The 18,434-nt window shown below is 37.8% G+C and overlaps 1 protein-coding gene across 3 annotated transcripts in view; it reads right to left on the reverse strand.

Moving 5' to 3' along the window:
• ZFPM2 (zinc finger protein, FOG family member 2) overlaps positions 1-18,434 on the reverse strand; it is a 321,580-nt gene that overhangs the window by 160,208 nt on the left and 142,938 nt on the right. For all 3 annotated transcript variants that reach the window (XM_037381536.1, XM_037381537.1, XM_037381535.1), the window contains one exon: positions 3,916-4,034. In XM_037381536.1, coding sequence (XP_037237433.1) covers positions 3,916-4,034 — 119 coding nt within the window. The remainder of the gene's footprint in view (positions 1-3,915; positions 4,035-18,434) is intronic.

The raw sequence follows: 18,434 nt of genomic DNA on the forward strand, positions 1-18,434 counted from the left end.
GTGTAGACAGATGTAAACTATGCATTTACCTGAGAGAAGAATTTTGCCAGTTTGGCAGAACTACAGGAAGAGATCATTAGAGTTATCTAAATAGGAAATCTATCAATCTAAATATAATAAAAGTATCTAACTAGATATCTATAAATATTTAATAATGAGATAAGATGTTCTTAAGTTCCGAATAAAATGGGAATTAAATGCCTAGACAAGTTTTAAGATCTGAGACTCACTCTTTGTTGTTAAAAACAACATTCTTAAGATTTCTGGTGGTTGCAAGCAGATTGTTTCAACAGTAACAGTAATGCACTGGGGTACATTATTTCATAAGGGGTTTTGACCAGCCTGTAATTCATGAGTACCGGCAAACTCCTAGGTAAGAAAAATTAAGAAATTTACGAGTCATTGCACGATTTCAAATCTACCATTAGAGTCTGACTATTCTGCAGTCCTGATACAGACCTTGCTCTACCATATTTCCCAACAGTGCAGTGGCACCGCTGATGAAGTCAACAGCTGCTAGTCCTATTGCAATTGCGAATACCACTTAAATCATTTTTGCTCAAAGTACCCAACCTTCCACTACTCTGAGATGTATATTGTTAAGATACTTCAAGACAGAAACTTGAAAGATCTAAAAAGTATTTGACATCTGGCACAGTGACTCAATTAATTATCGTGCTGCATTAATTAACTTGGTCCGTCTCCTGAGCTAACAGCAGGGAGACTGTATTCAGCAACACAGCATTGCTTGAAATAAGAAGCACTTCAACAGGATATTACATGTACAGGCTGTATAAAGTGCAGAGTACAAGAGTAGTGAGTAAGCTGTAACTGTTATAGCTAGGTAATGAATCCTGTGAGGCAGTGTCACGTTGCCAACACTAAACAGTATAGTCAGGTAAAATACTTGTGGTCAGCCACAAATGTATTTTCTAATAAAGAGACCAGCTGCAAAAATTGTGATATTTATTCACCTGAGGTTCACTGATTTTTCTTTCCTTTCTTCTCTATATTAATTCACATTAAAGCTCTTTTCCAAAAATTATTAAATGTTTCTAACAGTGCCATGTTTGAAGTTCTCATTCAGAAATTAACTCTAAACACACTGCCAGCTACTGATGTGAAAGTCTGATGGTATTCTAGGGAGGTGAGGCTTTACCCAATGAACTTTCCAAAACAGATATAAATAACTTAAGTAAACAAACACAACTGCTGTTATGAACAATCAAGAGCTCATATGCTAGTAAGAAAAGTAATCAAATATGTCAAGCAAGCAGAAAAATCATAAATAAACCAGAAACATTTCAAGGGGGGAAAAAAAAAAAGATTAAAAAAAAAATGTAGAAGCTGGCACTGGGTTTGCGTTACTTAAACAGTAAATTAAAATTCTATCAGAAGGTTTACATTTCTCCACAAAGCATTTTAAAGTAACAAATGTAGGATTAAAGGAAGCATCTGATATTTGGGGAAAAGAAACAATACTTAGAATCACAGAATAATTCAGGTTGGAGGAGACCTCTGGAGCTCATCCTGCTCGGAGCAGGGCAAACTTCAAAGTCAGATACAATTTCAAAGTTAACTCAGATTGCTCAAGATCATATCCAGTTCAGTTTTGACTGTCTCAAAGGATGGAGGTGCTCAGGGGACAAAACAATATTACTGAGGACTACAATTCTGTTGACAGGAACTTTTTCAGATTTCCAAATGTATTTGTATTAGCAGGCAAACCAAAAGTAACAACTTCCAAGTGTTAGCAAAAATAAACTTCATGGTTTTTAATTTGACAAGAAACAAACAAGTATATTTCTAGTTTAGTGAGGAAAATGTTCTCAGGAGTTTCATCCCACATCTCTCTGAACTAGGTTGAGAAAGCTGCTCCATCCCATTGCAATCACCAAACTAAAAAGTCAGCTCTGCTCGCCGCTTAATTAGGAGTTCATTAAAACCAAAATACCTTAGCTAAATGTTGTTACAGCAGAAGTAGTATTTGCTCAAATTTGCAAAGTAACAACAAACCTTAATATATGCCTATGCTACCACAGAAGAAGCAAGCTCCTGCTAGGATTGTTGTTGCTCTGTCTCCTTCAGAAAACAAAAATGAACACTATGATCAACTGCTGGTGTTGCATATGCATCCTAAGAATATCTGATAACGATAACTTTTGTAGTGAAGGGTCAGTCAACATCATCTCCCATATTCAAACATTATCTTCAAGTCTTATATACCTGAGGAAGTGGTACAAGTGGACAGAGCAATAGGGACAACACAAAGCTAGCATTTTTCCTGAGGTATTATGTGGACCGACTGAGCTACACCAAGACTAAGATTTCTGTGGCATGAAAGTTGATGAAAGTAGTAATGATGGAATCAAAGAATTATTTGAATTACAGGTAGTTGTCACCAATGTCATTTTATGAAAAACATTTTGAGAATGCTGATAGACCATGAATAAAAGAAATGAAAAAATAAACATGAAATGGATGGAGAAAATGGAGAGAGGTATTCAAATTTTACACTTTCTCCTTTCTAACAATAAGATGCCTTGAGTGTCCAGTACTTTTGAAAATCCATCCTTTATTTAGTTGCCTGAATGGGAAATCTGATCTGGGTTGGGAACGCTGAACTCTAGGGAACTTAGACAAAGTTTCCATGCCACTTCCTGTAACATCTTGTTAGCACCTTATAATTAATAAATTATGCTAAGGAGTCTACAAAATACCAAGATCTTAAATGGCTACTATGTACTCATAATAAAATAATGCTTCACCACAATTTTAATGTGCGTATTTGCAGAAAGTAACATGCATACTATCCAGCAGGCCCTTAGAAAGAGAAGTCCAATATGTAGGCATAGGTTCTCCAGGCAAGAGTTGAAGACTATCCATTTACCCCCTTTTCTGCCATGTCTACATAACCCCTCTCTTGCACTGTCCCAGATGGTACTTCAGCAACTCAGCACTCCTCCTCTCCCTCAGGACCTCCAAGGTCAGGACAATACCCCCAACACTGGGAAGCTCAGCTTCTCCATTTACAGCACAGATGTATGTACCCCAAAAGTATATAATACACTTCTGTGAAATAGCTCCACAGGTCTTTACGCCAATACTTTCATGCTAAGTTTGTAATAGCAAACAGTGATCCCACTGAAGATAATGGTTCTTCAATAGAATCCCACAAGGCAATGCATGCTCCAAGATTCTCTAAACCCTTCTAGAGGTATTGCTTTTTTCCAGTACAGGGTCACTTTTCCAGATATTTTCAGAAAATTAATTTGAACTATATTGAAGCTCAGAATTAAAACCAATACAAGCAAAAATGAAATGAAGACCTAGGAATGACATGATTTTCAGTGCACTGAACTGAGACCAGCAAAGCATTACTCTTAAGTAATATGGTCCACATAATTTCTGCAACAAGAATAAAAAAGAAGACTAACTGAGAATATATTACATGACAGGTGCCTTTTGATAGCTTTGAAAAGAATTCTAATCTGATGGAATATCTTGCTATGTTCAGTAACATTACCATTAAGGAAAATTCATTGTTTATCCTAAAATAATGTAGCTCTTTACATCCATTAATACAAATCAAGTATTCAGCAATTAATGCTATGAAAAATTTTAAAAGTCACTAAAAAATCAGTTATTGCTACTGAAATGCAACAGCTTGGTTCAGCAAACAAGGAAGTGACATTTCCCTTCTGTAAAATAATAAGTTAAATACTATTAACCTATGCTCCAAATAACTTTATGTGGATGGTTGCCACAGATGAATTGGAAAAGAGCCAAATAACACTGTCTGTGAAAGCTAACAATGCCTGTTTTCAAATACTTGGGCTGAGTAGTAATTCAGGCTATTCCCTAAAGAACGACACACAATATAGTGAAGCGAATCCTCGCGGAGCATCTACATACCAAGGTGTTGTTATTCAGATCCATCTTCCCAGCAAAAGGCCCCCACGTTGTTCCAACCGGAAGCTGCTGCCGACTCTGAATCTTGCGCTCCCCGTCTTTCTGGACCACCTCCAACTCTCCTGCAAACAAAGAAAACAAGCGGTGTTGACAGTACTTTCACTTGTGCCTTGACAACAACCACCTCTGCCTTTGTGTTGGCTTTACATGCACAGTGTTCTGAGGAGCCATATAATGAGAATTAATTATGCTTGTCTGAAAAACAACTGATCTTGTCATCCTGCAAAAGAAAAACAAACCTTTTTCCCTTATAATTATATTCAAATTTGGTTTAGAAAGTCCCATTCCTTTCTTCTGTCTTTTCACACGCATTAGAGTTTGAAGGCATTTTTATTCAGAATAGCCGTTTCGTGAAAGTTCTTAAGAAATGCTGAGGAGGGGGGAGACGACAGCTGGAAGGAGAGAGTGCAATAGCAGCCACACCTGCTGCATTAACCGTCTTGATGCATTTTGCTGTTGCAAGACCACATTCTGAAACATTCAGTTATTAAAAATTGTAGAGACATACCATGTAGCAATATAAATCCACAACTCTACTAACTTTGAAGAAACAACTAAAACCATTTACTATAATTTGTTTTAAAAAAAATTTGAACCAAATGAGGTTTCACTAGCAGTAACATTTCAGAATTAGACTCAAAACAATTTAAATTGTTAGCTTTAGGTTTTAACACAAAATACGTAAAAGCAATGGGGAGGTGGTATAGTGATTTTTATTTAGTAAGTACTAACTTGTCTTTTTATTTAAAAGCTGATTCTGTTTTTGAAAGTAAGTAGTACAGAATTAACACTTAAAAGTGAAATTGCTACTTTAGCTCACTTTAACTTTTCTCTTTTTTGCCAGTGAAAAGAGTAAGAATAATACACAATTGATCATTACTGGGGAAGAACAAATAAAATTCAGTCACCATCTTTTTCCCCAACATTGTTTCCACTTCATTTCAGGACTAAAAAAAAATTCTGCACAACTCTTCTTTGAAAGCAGTCTCTTCAATAAGCTTATTTTTCTATGAATAAATGTTTCAATCAAAACCAGCAACAGTTATGTTTATATACAAAATTTCTAACATTATTGTCTAAAACAATTCAAATAAATTCTGGTTTTAAACTTTAGGAGAGATAAAATGGAACAAGGAGGAGGGGCTGATCTCTGCTTTTCTTGTTAGATGTTTAACTGAATTGTTACACACTGTGGCGCTTCCAAGCTTTGGCCTTCCTGAAGGTAGGAAGAAAATCTGTTGTTCTCAAGTGGCAGAGGTCAACTTGACTTCACTGTAGCCATGATTTCTCCTGACCTGTTTTCCCTGCTTGCTAAAGGCCCCTCCTCCCTTTCCATACCAACCAGATACAACAATAATTCCTGCCTTTTGCATCAGCACATCCCTTCTCAACAACTCTACCCCAAATCAGGACCATGCTTTTTCACAAACAAAGTCCAACTGTGCAAGAAGTCCACTTGTCCCAGATTTAGAACTGGCAGTTGTGAAATGAACCTTGGGCTGGAGGAAGTGAGTAACTCCTGGTTTACTGGCAGTCTTCACAGACTTCCCTGCGCTAACCATTCTCATGGATGCCTGGATTTATGTTACAGCCAGGCTGTGAAGTTTTCCTGTGTCTGCAGGAGTTAATCTCAACCATTTTCCAAAAAGAAGACTTGGCTCCAGCTTCTATTTTCAAGCACAGAAATCTAAATTTCACCTCTGAGTGTTGCAGATTACAAAACTACTCTACGTAAAATTGTACATCAGATCCTTCCTGGAAACTGGAACAACTCTAGGAAATAGAGTTGTATCAGTTTACAAAAGCATCTGTGTATGCGGGTGAGTCCTCATCATGACAGTGCTAAGACATTTTAAAAGGCAGTATGTGAGCAGGAAAGCTTATGGATTAATTATATCTAATTTACGCATGTGCTACATATGCATCCAAACAGGAAAAAAAAAACCACCCAAAAACCAAAAAGAAAGAAAAGGCATTTCCGCGCCCCCCCCCCCCCCCCCCCCCCCCCCGTCACATTGTTACATATTGTATTAACTGTAAAAAATCTCTTATATGTAAATCATGGAAGAGAGAAATCTTTCTGGTATTGCAAGGTAACACGTTGATCACTTCGGCATATAGTGCAGCATTTTGTCTCTACATAGAGATGAAAACTAGCATTTGCTTGCTTTTACACACTAAAAAACAGCCATGTCTATGGACATGTCACATTTAACTGATACCAGAGGAATCATGAGAATCTTTGAAAACCCTTTTAAAAAATAATTCAGCCTCCCTTTCTGCCACTGACATTTTTCATTTGAAAAGGGTTCAGACACAGTCAAACAGTGACTCCTTATCTGTACCTGTGGATTTACAAGCAGGCCTGTCTTTTAATGGATTAAGAACGACAAACTTAGGGCAGATCATCCAGTGATATCCAAAAACCTACCTAAGTTGTAAGGTACACATCATTACACTTTATGTTTTAAATAAAATTAATAACATTAATCTTATACCTGGTAAGTAGTTCAGGTTTGAGGCAAACATAAAAGCAAGCAATTATTTTCCAAAACTGTTTTTTTCCTGAAAGCTGATAAATAAATTAGCATGGATTCTCTCTTTTATTCTCCTTTGTTACAGTCCCAAGTTGTAGTTTGGGCAAGACATTTCAGTATGTATGAATACATTGAAATGTACTACAGATGTGGTAACATCATGCTGACTTGTACTGAAGCTGCTGTATTTTCCCCTCCGCTGGGAACACCACGACAGAGCAGTAGGTTGCAGACAGGTTTACAAAACATTTTGCTGCATAACCTTCCTGTTTCCCCTGATCATAGCTCTCCAAAAAAGACACACTTCCCTCTAGTCACCTTGACCCATAGCCATTTTAATGCTGTGGGTGAATGTTATAGTTGGGAAGAATAATCTGCTTTTAAGTTTTGGCAAATACCAGACATTTTGGCTACACTTGTACAAGGTGCAGCACATTACAATTTGATCCTTGGCAAATATTTTTTTTCACTGAAAATCTTTGTTTAGGGGGAAAAATAAACAGTAAGAGAGCTGTAAGTTAACAAAAACCACACACACACACACACAAAACAAACAAAAAACCAACATTGCGCATCAGGGCCTACAAGCATCTGCTTTTTTATTTTCATTTTTTCCTACCAAAGCCTGCATCTTCTGTGAAACCCCTGTATATGTTCTTTTGTCTGCCCTAAGCAGGAACGCCAGGGGCTGGTACAAGGGTTTGGAGAGGAAAGATTACAAATGTCACTATTAAAAATCCTCCTCTTGATTCCCTTGACCCTGGAGTAAGGAGTCTGCAACTTTTCTGCATTCATTTACAACAGTTTTCTCCCCTGAAATTTCCTATTTGGTGGTATCGAAACTGCCGCAACAGATGGGCACAGCCTCCTGCTGCCAAGAACAGGGCTGTCCCCCGCTCGCTGCCAGCTTCCCGCAAGGGGGCTGGTTTAAGCGGTGCCATACCTGTGGCTGTGAGCAATGTGTGACCTCAAGGGAGCTTGCTGGGGGAAAAAAAAAAAAAAAAAAAAAAAAAAAAAAAGAGAGAACCTCACCCTGTGACTCTTAATTAAAAGAATTTGAAAAATGTGTTGGTGAGGCAAGATTTCCCTCCTCAGCCTCACAAGAAGTTCAGATGTAAGCCAGAAGTGCTCTCTGCAGCTACCATCCCCTGCACAACTGCTGGGCAACTTCAAAGATGACATAAGGAGAAGGAAGAGGATCTGATATTTTACTGCTGCATCACCACTCACAGTAAGAAGTGCAAAGACTCAGCCTGTACTGACTCTTCACAGGTGCTTGTCCACAGAGAACCCAATGAGAGGGGAGAAAAGGAAGAAAGGATGAAAAAACCTGCTGTGCTCCAGCCCAAAGGAACCAGAAAATACTGTGCCAAATACAGGTGTTTCTAGTCATCAACAGTTGCAACAGACCACCTCAGTACTGAACATAACGTTCCTGCACATGAGAGTAAATTTTAATATATAGAATTCACTCACAGCCCTGGGATAAATTATGTGTTATATTTCATCATTTCTATGGCAAAGTCACAAAGCAGTTGTGTATTTTGCTGTCTCTCCCCCTAGACTCGTCAACAGTTTGATTCAAAAGGACAGCAAGTAGCAAAACAGAAGCATCACTAAGAAACATAAGCAAAGGGAGTGATGCTCTGCTTTTAGTTTTTGCAAGTTAGGTAAAAAAAAAATAAAATTGCTTGAGACATTCCATTTAGTGATATTTACTTCCCTTTTCCTTGCCATAGAGCAAGGGTGGGGTTTTTTCAGGTTGTTCTTCAGGAACACGCTTATTTCCAGCTTGCTCAGTAAGTTTATACAAAATATTTGAGACACATAGTATGGGCTAATCAATTTTGGTAAAAGATAATGCTGTTAGTGCTGTGGGCTGTTTCTCTTATCTTGTAGATGTAGCATACTTTTAAAGTCTGTGATTACTCAAAGACTTATGATAGCTGCACTGTAAAAGAAGCCCCAAGTCATGACTCACTAGTACAGCTACAAAACATCCCATGGCTTTTAAGATATTAGGCCACCTTGGTGGATACAAAACAAGAATGAAAGGACCCAATTTAGGATTATTTTCTTCCATATATGTATTATTTCAGGGATGCCAGACAAGGCTTGCATAAAACAGAAAATAGAGAGGTCAGTTTAGCTTTGTCTTCTTTTACAGCAACATCAGAATAACAATAATAAACAAACCGCAACAACTCTACAAAACATGTAGTGTACACGAGAACCCAACAATAGCTTTTGGCCTTTACAGGATTTGATCACAATTCACATACCAGTGATTCACTTCTTCACGGAAGAATTCAACTATACTTTGTATTCCTGAACAAAATAATACTGGCTTTCATCCATCTACCCACGTTCTGGAATAAGAAACAAAGGACTGTATATCTGAAGGTGAATGTTGAACAGCCGAACAGCCTTTTTGGGGAGAAAAAGCGAACTACTTCATTCAGAAATATCTGTATCCAGATTTATGAACGTTTAAAATTTCTAAGGCACTGATAGCTTTGGCAGTAGGGGGTTATTTTATTTTTTTTATTATTTTTTTTTTTTGTCAGGAATAGCTTTCTAAGTGGAGTTAGTTAAAAAGAAAGAGTAAGCTCTTCCTCTCCTTTAATTAGAGATTGGTTATTTGACATCACGGGGCTGCACCAATTTCCACTAGCAAATGGCTGCTTCTTTGCATATTTCCAATACACAGCCACCTGGCTCTCTAATGAATATTTTTGCATCACAGAGAAATCACATATGTTGTAGTTTCAAACAAGGACTGCTCTGACGTCAGAGCAAGCAAGTTAAAAACACTCTCAGAAGTTTTTAAGTGCTGCCCAGCTCAGAGCCCAAGATCTGCCTGCTGTCCCATATGCACAGGAAGAATCTGCAACTCCACACAGGTGATTACCTCCTTTAGAACAAACTAATGTGTATATGTGTGCATACAGTAGTTCACTGATAGCAAAGAACCATCCCATTTCCACTTCTGTGATTGATTCTTAACAAGGCAGCTCCAATATTAAATGCTCATACACTTGCTTGGCAGACATAAACTGCATTATTGAGATACTTCCTCTAAATTCTCCACCCTCAATTTTCAAGTCTCTGAGACATAACACACACTAAACTACAGTTTTGAACATAAACTTGAAATACGACATTCTCTATTCAAGTACTCCAGTCAAACCCTGATAAATCAGGCTGGCCATGCAGTGATCTTATCCTTTCTGACTCTTTAATAAATCGAACCTAGTAAGTTCACGCTGTTGGAAGTTGTCACTAAATGAAATTGTGACCTTATCCGATGCGTGAACTTATCCTGCTGACAACTACATTTATTGTGCGGATAAGCATGGGGGGGGGGGAAGACTTTTGATAATTGTGATCTTAGCCATATGCAACTCTAACAGATGGGATCTTTTTGATGTTCCATTAATGATTTGCCTATGATGAGCCTCTACTCAGGGAAAAAATAAATGTTCTTCATAGGTAAGTTGTAGGGGGACTGGTAAGCTGTATGAAAAGTGCACAAAGAGGTACTGGCTGACAGCAGTGAATCAGAACCTATTAGCCTAACACAAAAAGCTTTGAATTAGCTTGTAATTGCATTGGAAAAGATAACATAATGGAGGTGGCAAAACAGAAATGTTCCCTTTCCACAGGACTCATTCAATAGCCCAAAACTCTGAAACAAGTAACTGAGAGTCTGAAGCAGTAACCCAAAATATGCTAAGCCACAGCACTTCGTGATGAATGAAGGAATACTGCAGCCCCTTCCAGCACTGACTGGATGATTGCCACTGCTATTGTGGAATATGTTGGGATATATTGCAGAATTATGTTGGGTGACAGGCAATTCACAGAATCACAGAATCACAGAAGCACAGAATAGTTTTGGATGGAAGGGACCTTTAAAGGTCATCTAGTTCTAACGCCCTGCAATGAGCAGGGACATTTTCAAGTAAATCAGGTTGCTCAGAGCCCTATCCAACCTGGTCTTGAATGTTTCCAGGAATGGGGCTACCACATCCCTGGACAACCTGTTCCAGCGTTTCACCACCTGCATTGTAAAAAAAATCTGAAAATGGCCAACCATCTCAAATTACCATTTACCTATCAGGGATTTAATACATTGTATTACCTAATTCTCAAATCTCTCCACAATGGATAGTATTGCACCTGTTCTGCAGTGCACTGGCTCTGGAGATAGAAGATCTGAGGTCTGTCATGACACAATCTGTTTTGCAGCACTGCAAGTCTGATGTGGGATACAAGAATTCTAGTTATCTTACTAGAAAGACACACATATATAGAAGTTCACACTGGAGTCCAAATAGTAAAAGACTAAATTACCATCAATCTTCAAAAGACATTTTACAATTTTCTTCGCAATGAAAATTGCATTCACAGAGGTCTTGGCAAAACCAGAGGTCATTTAGGTCATCAAGAAGCAAAGGCAAATTTAATTTTGCTGCTCCAAAGACAAGAAAATAGGGCCAGGCCACTGTTAGGATGAGACAGATGGAAGAAGGAACGGACTTGAAACTGAAAGCTGAGTAAACAGCTCTGTGGAGTCTCCCTAGGAGTGTTGCTATTCTGCTGCCACTGAGGGGGAAGAGGGTTTCTAAACAGAGCAGTCTTCTTTCTTTCTCTGAAGTTGCTGCAACCCCCCATCAACTCCTCCCCCTAAACATGATCCTCCCTGGTCCCATCCCTCTTAAGAAGTAGGGTCAAAGGAAACCATGGCACAATGGCCCTGAGAGAAGTGAGACATAAGGATAACCCACCAGTACTTATTGCTCTAAGCCACTGCTCTCCTTTGCCTATGCCTAGAAGCAGGTCTGGATAGCAAAAAAAATGCAGGAAAAGCTGCCACATGCTGCTTCATTCCTAACCAAGCTGCCTAGTGTTGCCCATCTTGCCAATGCTCCCACAGGGCAGCTGTGCACTCTAGGTAAGGATGACAAATGAGAAGGCTTCTCCACTTTCTGTAACAAAAATCTTGCTGCTCCCTACCTTTCTTTAGAGCCCCAAAAGTCAGAAGCAGTTTCTTTATCTTTCCTACCTGGTAGCACTGCAAATGGCAGAGTGCAGGTGCTATCCTTATCTGCAACAGCACTGTCCTACAATGGACAATAAAGGGAAGGAAAAAATATTCTGAAAGTGAGGACAGAGAAAGACTAGGGAAAGATTTTCTGAAAAAAGGACCATGGTGGTGGGGGTGGGGAATAAATTTAAAAAACAAGGCTAGAGAGAGGGAGTCTAGAGAAGGAACCACTTGAAAACCCAAGTTGGGTCTTATCAGGATGCAAAGACACAGCCTGGAAAAAAGGGAACAGAAGTTATTCAAGAAAAAGAAGGATGCAGAAATGCTGCCAAAGTTAGAGAAGATATACATTTCCAAGCCTGAAACATAAGGACAGAAGTACATGAATACACATTTAGAAACAGTATGTAAACACTATTATCCTTTTTTAGCCAAGGCATGTGTGTTGTTATAGTGCTTAATTCATAAGCTAAACCACCAAAATAAAGTATACTTATTCTAATACCTCATTGCTCAGCTGAATCCTGCCTAAACTGAACACTTCAGGTGTGTCTACACTGCACCCAGTGATGTGATTTCATCTGACACCTGGTAAAACTCATTCTCTACCTCCAAGCAGCCAGATCACCATGTAGGCTGTAAAACTTTTCTGAGCAGAAGTTTCATTGCTAGTTATTAAAATTTACACTGGGCTCTGGCTATGACCACTACACTGACATAGTACTACTGCCTGGTTGATGTGACCTTAGGTATATAAGCTGTTCTATACTCCCAACTGCAAAGCAGAGCCAACTTCAGTGATGTGGAGGTGCACTATGTCACACAACACAAGCAGTTTTCAGAGACCGTAGTTTCAAAAGAACTGTATGCACTGACTCTTCAAAAATTTATATTTGTGCTCTATTTGTTAAGTCTTCATTTGGTTCTATACAATGAATACAAAGGAAAAAATAATTACATTCCTATAGTGCCTCACATTCCTGTAACATACAGAATTTGGTAGGAACACAAGATCCCATCCCAGATTAGAAAAGCGCAGGCCTACAGTGGTGAACACATCTTCATCAATTTGAAATGACAATGCAACTTCTACATTTTGGGGAGGCTGGGATGGAAAGTGATTAATTAAATAAAAGTTAAAAAGCACATAAATTTAGTAACTACTAAAGATACAGCTCATGGAAAACTACACAATAATTGTCCGTCAAGTATGATATCAAAATAATTTTTAAGGTTTAAGCTGAACTATTACAAAAAGTACTGTTTTTTTTTCTTGGAAGTCAGGAATGAAGGAGTACATAATGAACACTGCTGCTAGAGTTTTATTAGCTTTTTAGTAGAACAGACTCATACAGCTGTATAGACTTCTGTATTTGGATTGCTTTGTTGAACTTTACAGAAATGTGCTCAAAGAATAAAATGAAAGAGATAGAAGTAGAAAGAACAAGATATTTACTCAAGATATGCTAAGAAATGCTAATGATTTGTTAAAGACAAGTTCCATATACTATGAAAAATACCCTGTTCAAATCAGCATCTAGTCTACAGACAGAGGCAAAATAAACCCAGTCATCATGGCCCAATCCTGATTCTGTGATGAAATTAGAAGAAACTATCTTTACTTTTCAGTCTACTCACTACAAGAACAATTTACACCTATTTTCAAAGTCTAAATCTCATACAATTAAAAAAATATATTATTTTTGTTTTTCTTTGTAATTTTGCATCTTCACATTTGGATGCACAGTTCAAGAGGTTTGTTACTCCCTATATGTGTTGAGGTAAAGCTGAAGTAGAAATATTTGCAGAAAGACAGAAAAAAATCCCCAAAGGCAACCAGTACAGCTGAAGAGCTTTCCCTGCAGTTTTCTGTGAGAGGAATACTGTAAACTCCATTCTCACATGGCCACTCCATACTGGCAAAAATGATTCCCAATTATATTATAACACTGTGCAGACCCAGTGGGTTGAGTACGTTCTTTATCCCAGCTACATGTAGTTTGCACAGCGTTGCTCCCTCCATCACAAATACGCATGATACAGAAATGCCAGACTTGGCAAGCGCAGGCTGATGATATTACTAAAGAGGGCTTTCTTGATAAGATCATCATCTGTTTCTGGACTCTTGGGTATGCTCCTTTCCTCAGCAGAGGAACAGTCACCCCTGATAAATGTCTCTTTGTGTGCAGATTCTCCCCTGATATATGCGAAGACATCTCAGTCCTGAGTCTGTCTGTTTTTTTTGTCGCTTCATATAGCTCAAATACAGTTATAGATATATGGAGCATTGTATATAAAGCAATAGAAAGTGGACACAATTGAAAATACAGCTTATGTTACTCATACTGAAGCCTTTTCTAAGATAGATGTTATTCTGCGGGAAGAAAATTAAACACTTCACCATCACCTACACCAATGTTTCCTTAGGACTTTTTTGAATCCTTTCAGCTGAAAGATGTTAACATTTTCATTTTTACAATATTATTTGCATTAAATTAATTTTATAAATATATAAAATAAAAAATAAATAAAATAATTAATAGACATTTGTATGTTTACCCAATATTTTTGGACTTCTTTTTTACTTGGAAAAAGTGAAAAATATCAAGGTAGGTAGCCTGTGTTGTTAGTGAATGGAGAAAGCTACTAAAGTTAACTTAATATGAAGACTGCTGCATTAATATTGAAATCATGAAATTTATTAAATGAACAAAAATCTTTTGAAAAGTATTCTTTTTAAAAGCAAGAGCAGTGAGATCATCTGTGACTGTATCTGTGGTGTCTTCTCAGTTTACAGTACTTATGCTTAGAGATAGAAGGATCTATTTTCATCCCTCATTTGTGTAACAGCAGATGAAGTTATTTGCTTTCTATCAGATATGCATGCTCAGAGCTATGAAACCACTGCTTAGATACCAATTTCTAGCTCAGAGTATATGAGCCAAACTGCCCAAATGTCTTGCAAAAGAAGCAGATGCTTTAACATGACTTCCCTATTTCCTTTCAGTGTTCGTAACAAATTTCTGAAAGAAGGAGAGTACCAAGAAAAAGACAAAAATCTCCGCAAAGACTCAAATTTAACAGTATTTAGTGTGACCATCCAAAAGATCTAGTTACTGTTGAGATTAGGGAGGTGAGAGGGGCACTGGGACAAAGGGAGATTGAATGCCATGCTCCAGTGCATGCTTGCAATATATGGCTCCATCCATTATAATTATAATTTATATGAAAAGTAACATTATTATAAATAGAGATAAATGTAGTATAACTATAATGTACAATATCTAGATTCAAATTAATCATTTTTTTGCACTTGCTGGGGATGGCCATGCATAACAGACACATGGCTCTGCACTGCTCCAGCACTCATGAGTTATGTGCTTATCAACGCCTTCTATGACCAAGTACCAGCAATGACCAACACAGCTTTTTAATGCTGTTTCCAGACAGGAATTGACTGCTGGTTTTGGACATGGACCAGAGTGCCCTCACTCACTCCTTCATTGCCTCAGTCTGGACTATCACACTGCTTTCACATGCAGCTATATCTTAGCATAACCAAGACTTTGAAGCAGTTATAAAGTGATGCCCATTTAGAAGGCAGACTTATAACTTTGAGTGAAATAAGCACTTGAACACAGATTGAACACAAGTCCTGTGCACTACCTAAATCCTACTCTGAGGCGTACATGTAAGACTTAAGTAGTATTTGCCTTGTGGCAGCCTTCTGTACAGGAATGATCTTGACCTTTGTATGAGTAAGTCCCAGGGACATCACGTGTAAAGCATATCCCAAATTGTTTTGCCTTACCACCTTCCCCTTTACAAGCACAGGCTTTGAGCACCCCATTGCTACTTGGACAGATATGGTGACTGGGGAGCCTGAGGAAGAACCATGGGGGCTGTTCTGTTCTGTGGCATGAGGACATAGACAGCCTTTCTCCTAAAGAATGACCTCCCAAGACTGACTCTTCACAGCCTCGACTTTACCTTTGTAAACAATGACTAAGAAGTCCACATCCTCAATGGCTTTAATGGAAATTTCATAAGAAACCTAGGGTCTCAGATTGAGTCACTGTTGGCAACAGAAGCTCTAACTTTTTCTTAACAGTTGTAATCACTGCTCCTGAAAACTTCACACAATACATACGAAAAGGTTATTTTGAAGAAGTAGGAAAGTATTTCTGGCAAGGCACAGCCATTAAATAGGCAGTGTCAAGAGAGATCAAAAGAATTATAACTCAGAAAACATCTGGGTTACAGAATTATCTTGGCTCTGAAGCATTAAAACTGCCCCTATACTATGATGTTTAAAAAATACTAATGTCAATTTATAACAGCTTCTTATTATCCTGCAATGGTAATGTACTATAAGATTATAAGAAGTATAGCCTGTTATTGACTATTAACAGTATAGAGTTAAAACGGTGAAGTACATAGAAAAACATCATATTGAAAAGGCTACAGGTTGACATTTTCATTCTTCTGCTAATAAAATTGGCAGTTTAAAAATTAAAAACAATAGCATTAAAACTCTCCTAAAAATATCTGCTCCTTCTCTTCCTCTCCAATAAAAAATATCACATGCACCAATGCAAAGAGAAAATTTATATTTTAGCCATGACTATTAGATGTACATAGATATTTTTCACCTTAACATAATCTCTCTGATAGGCACAATTTGCTGTACAAGGACTCTTGGAGAAGGGAAGTTTTATCCTACCAGGTTTTTTCCCCATATGTTTTCAACTAAGTTAACAAAGTACATTAACAAGATACATAATGCATTAACTTCAAAGGATAAAAAAACCCTAGAAAAACAAATCCTACTTTTACATACCCAGTGGTATAGTTAGCAGTTTCAAAATCAAGCCTTCCAACATTAGAAAAAGCTTGAACCTCCTTGCAGCCCATTTGAGCCTTGAGCCACTCTTTTGCAGATTCTAGGGCCTCAGCATAAAAGCCGACTTTCTATCCCGTCTCCTGTCCCCTGGACACTGCTTCCTTGTCCAGTCCATCTGCCACCCCCACTCTCCCTGTTGCCTTCTGTGGCCTTGTTGCTCCTCCTCAAAGGCAACTACTGGGTCATAACCAAGTTCCCAGTGACAGCCTCCAACAACATCTAGAACTAAATGTCAGAAACACAAAAGGCATAAAGCACATATGTTTTCCTTCACACAAATGGTTTCTAGCTTTCTGTCTTTCCCCTATTGATCATAGAACACCTGTCAGCCAAGCCTAATCTACCCCTTTAAATGCCCAGAAGGTTTTCATACCCTCATCAAATGCAATTCAGAAGCTGACAGGTTTTTTCACTGACATCTATATCTTGTCTCAGTTATCAGATTCCATCCTGAGTCTAAATTTTATTCTTTTGACTCATCTCAGAAGCACAACACTTCAAAAAGAAGATTAATTTATTCTGCCCAAAACCTGTTTATGACTCAGTGTGGACATCCCCAACACACTGGGCAGGTTTAGCAGTAGTTGTGTTACTAGCATCTTTCTTACTGCACATGCTTATTGTTATTATTTCTTGGCCTTGGACCTCTGCAAACTGTACACTTGAAACAACCAATAGATAATACAAAGGATTTTATCCTCCAGTCCACAGAGCCTCTGCAATGACCTACTGCTAAGCTCCCACCACCAGGAGTCAGGAGAACTAGTAACTGAATGACTTCTACAACAACACCGGTATCCAGGTGTGAAAGTAATATCCATGAGGAGAATGATACAGCATGTCAAAGCTAAGTGATGAAGTAACAGCCAGGGAGCAGTTCTCATCTGGAAATAAAAAGTCCAAACTTTTTATCATGAGCAGAACCTTAATAAAATTGAGTAAAAAGTTTATTTTTGCTTTTTAATCAGTTGGTTTTGTTCAAATAAATGCACATTTTTCTCTTCTCAAATCTTTTTTTAGACAGGTATTGGATTTGAAATTTCTACTCAAAGTAATGCTACCAAGCCTTGTGGTATTGCCCCTGAATTAGACTGCAGCCATCAGGAAGGCAGGGATCATGCTTCACCTATTCCTAAAAGTATGAAGAACACTGTCAGTATTATATAAATCATAATAAAATTGAAATAAAATAAGAATACATCCCAGCAGAAAGATTAAATGAAGACTGGACTGTGAACAACTCAGGTTCCCAAGACAGATCCAAGTGTTCTCTAGATGGTATCAGAGGAGATTTGTGGGAACTGATGGTGTGGATCTCTGTATCAGTAGATCTGATACAGTACTTCACTCTCATAAAGCTAAAACTAAAAAGCATGTAGACTAAGAGTAATGTAGCCTTTCAAATTATGATAGAAGCATTAAGGTCATAATGAAATAAAAGGAAATTCCATGTTTGTAAACTTCATATTGACTTAAAATGAATAAAGAAGAAAGTCTTAGTAATGCTTGAAGAAAAATGTCATACTGTACTCCATACAAGTTTTACATATTTTCACATTTTTTGTAAGTAAGTATAAATACGCTAGTAAATAAATAGGTAAGATAATCTCATAGAAAAAAGGTCTCAGCTATGGCTGGGTTGTACCATTACCACCTTAATTTAGACATATGTGAGAATACATGTATGAACACAAACAAAGTCTTCCACCATGCCAAATATGGCCATAATACATTTAAGTAGTTTCTATATCCTTATTCTGTTTTCTACTTTTGGTGGCCAACAAAAACTTTCTAAAATGAGAGACAGACAAACACTCAAAAGGTAGTACCAAAGACACTCCTGTAAACAGGTAACTCAAACTTTTGTTAGCTACCATGTAGTACTTACGCATATCACAATAAACAGTTCCAAGAAACTATCAAATAAAGGAGATACATATGCATTTTAGAGAAGGTCAGTCTTGCAGTAAAC

The sequence above is a fragment of the Falco rusticolus genome, chromosome 3 (genome assembly GCF_015220075.1).
Source record: "Falco rusticolus isolate bFalRus1 chromosome 3, bFalRus1.pri, whole genome shotgun sequence".
Taxonomy (NCBI): domain Eukaryota; kingdom Metazoa; phylum Chordata; class Aves; order Falconiformes; family Falconidae; genus Falco; species Falco rusticolus.